This window comes from Etheostoma spectabile, chromosome 6 (genome assembly GCF_008692095.1).
Source record: "Etheostoma spectabile isolate EspeVRDwgs_2016 chromosome 6, UIUC_Espe_1.0, whole genome shotgun sequence".
NCBI lineage: Eukaryota > Metazoa > Chordata > Actinopteri > Perciformes > Percidae > Etheostoma > Etheostoma spectabile.
This window is the reverse complement of record NC_045738.1, coordinates 1700338-1703357: the sequence shown is the minus strand read 5'-3', so window position 1 is coordinate 1703357 and position 3020 is coordinate 1700338. Positions and strand designations below refer to the sequence as shown.

Sequence of the window (3020 nt, the reverse complement as noted above, 5' to 3'; positions counted from 1 at the left end):
CCATCTCCTCAGTCCTGAGTATACGGCCCACATGGCATTCTTTGATGATCATTCCCATCACGGTCAGACAGCCTCTACCTGCGTGACCTCGTGTCTTAATTATCCTCCTCTGATCATCCCAGCCTGAGGCATGGTCTACGTTAAGCCAGCTACCGATCTGACCGACAAATTACTCCTCACATGTTACTTTATGCACACTTTAAAGAGGCTTTTGATCTCATCTTGAACAAGCTGTCTCTCTTTGTCTGTCTCCGTGTCTTTCACTCCTGCTTTCTATCCCTTCAAGTTAATAACTCCACCCACCACATCTTCACTTCTCCACTCAATTTTTCTTCCTTCCCCTTCCCATCTTGACTACACACCTACCAATACTGCCCCATCCTTGCCTCCTACAGACAGAACCCTTACATGCCTTCATACCCGAGAAGGAGATGTTGAATCCCTGCAGCGATATAGAGAAGTCAGAAATGAAGCGTAGCTGGGCCTTGAAGTTCCCATACAGGCCGGCATTAACTGCTGAAGGCCTCTCTGAGCCGGTGAGTCGAGCCAGTGGCTGGGCAAAGCTGCCATTTTCTGTTATCAGAAGGTAGTCATGATGATCCTCCAGGTGGAAGGAGTAAAAAGTGAATTGGACACCTTGGAGGAGAAATAACAAAGCCTAGCGTAAGAGGTTTTCAGGAAAATATGAAGAATATGTTAGAAAAAGCTTTGAATACAATATGTAATGCATAAATTTGAAATGATTTCATGTCCATACTGACCAGTAAAATTGAGATTATGGATTAGCGGTTTACAATGTTGGACACAAAATACACACAATAACCTCAAAGTGAATGTGCTTATTATTCACTTACATATTAGCTATAATTGCAAATATCATTATGATAAAAAAATCAGTTTTATTCATTTTGGTTTATCTTGCTGAAACATCCATCTACACAACCCATTTAATAGATGCTTTATTAATCCTTACAGCAGCACAAGGAATGATCATACTAACATGAATCTTCAAATTATAATACTAAAATGAAAAGGAAAAAAAGAATCATGGTCTTTCCAACAGTTCATGAGCATTAGCCAGTAGGAGTGTGACGAGACACGCAGCTCACGAGGAGACATGAGATTGGGTTCACGAGAACGAGACAAGAAAAACAGTCTTTACTCAGACAACCAAGTGTTTCATTGCAACAATAAACAAGGAAGTAGGCTGCTCTTGTATTGATTTATGACCATTTAAAGGCAAGGCGAGAACATTTCTCTGTTTAATATCATTAAAAATGGAGTTACATTTTGCTTTCTGCTTCCAAATCATAAAAAAAAAAAAGAGAAAGTGTCATCTGCGTGAGTCAGCGCCACACTGGACTACACGCTGCAGTCCATTGGGCACGAGTGAGAGAACGCGAAAGGGCATGGCCAATCTCTCTCTCTCTAACGCTGGGTTTTACCGGCAGCTTTTTACAACTGCAACTCCGCTACCGCTCTACAAAAGTGAACTCAGTGTCAACTTTGGGCAACGGACATGGGATCTTCTATTCTCAAAGATGTGTTATAAGGCCAACCAGGTCCGAAACGTCTACGGCGGCTGCTCTGCACTTATTGCAAGACAATTTTTACCTCAAAGAGACACCTCTATTTGTCAGTATTTCTCACATTTTGGCATCTGCCCATCTTGTGAAACTTGAAAATTTGATACAGATTTACATAAGAGGAGAGAACAAGCGATAATAGAAAAGCTCCTACTGGCAGTAGCAAAGAAAATCTAGAAATTGTGCAAAGGTTGGTCAAAATGATTCTAAATTTTACGTCAACAAACTATTATTTAACATTTAGGTTAAAAAACAAGATGCTTCTAGTTTCACACTGTAACTCAGACCCAATAACATTCTATCCATGATGACCAATTGCCATTTTTATGCTATCTTGTAAATCTGTTCAAATATGACTCTATAATGTCCTTTACAATGTTTGGCTCACTTGACAAAGAATGCTCTGTAAAATACCAATTATATTACAGAGAGTCAAGCCAAATGGTCAATTAATCAAGAGCCATTCGTGTGACACCCCAGATCTTGCTACTATACATTAAGATTTCTTCCAGTCAATAGCTACAGGATAAAAAAAAAAAAAAATTACAAGGAAAATGTGCGGGGTATTGCACAAAATGAAGATAAGGGATTAAGCCGGGATATTCATCCAGTTATCCTGGATTTTTGGATTTTAGCCTAGACTTGTTTGCACAAAAGCAGAGGCACCTAAATTACCATGGAGATTTATTCTGTGCTGCCGGGATTTATTAATCTCTTATTAATTTCTGTTCACTCAGCAATGGGTTTACCTAATTTTTATTAGCCTACATTAAAATACAACAGGTGTTATTATGTAAAGTTGTGACTATTATTTAGTATAAATATTCATGTGACATTGTTCCTGTTATATTGCTGAATGAAGACTGTTGTTCATATTGTTGTTTGAAGTTTGATGAATATAGTATGGCAGTCGTTGAGATAATCAGAAAAAGCTGATGAAGTTGTAAATGTGTTTTAAATAAAGTCAGTGAGGCAACTTATAAAATGATGTGTGTCAGTGGGTCTAACAATGGCAGACTGGTCAGAGACCAATATACCTTTAACTGTTTTTAAGTATTTTAGTTGTTTTTGTATTCTTTAATAATTAAGGATCGTGTATGTTCCTCTTCCATGTGTATTTTATTTTGGATTCTTAGCACAAATGTGTGTTCTGTCCAGTAAACTGGGACTATAATTTGGGAGGATTGCAGAATTATAAAAAACCTATAATCATTTTACAATCCTCCCTAATTATAGTCTTAGTACACTGGACCAGCAACTATATACACTGCTCAAAAAAATAAAGGGAACACTTAAACAACACAATGTAACTCCAGGTCAATCACACTCAAACTGTCCACTTGGGAAGCAACATTGACTGACAAACAATTTCACATGTTGTACAATGAAATAGAAAACAGGTGGAAATTATAGGCAATTAGCAAGACACCCCCA

At 38.0% G+C, this 3020-nt stretch overlaps 1 protein-coding gene across 2 annotated transcripts in view; it reads right to left on the bottom strand.

Annotated features, from left to right (window-relative positions):
• The window catches only part of LOC116690735 (CUB and sushi domain-containing protein 3), a 286959-nt gene that overhangs the window by 190163 nt on the left and 93776 nt on the right, over nt 1–3020 (bottom strand). For both annotated transcript variants that reach the window (XM_032517890.1, XM_032517891.1), the window contains exon 20: nt 421–636. In XM_032517890.1, coding sequence (XP_032373781.1) covers nt 421–636 — 216 coding nt within the window. The remainder of the gene's footprint in view (nt 1–420; nt 637–3020) is intronic.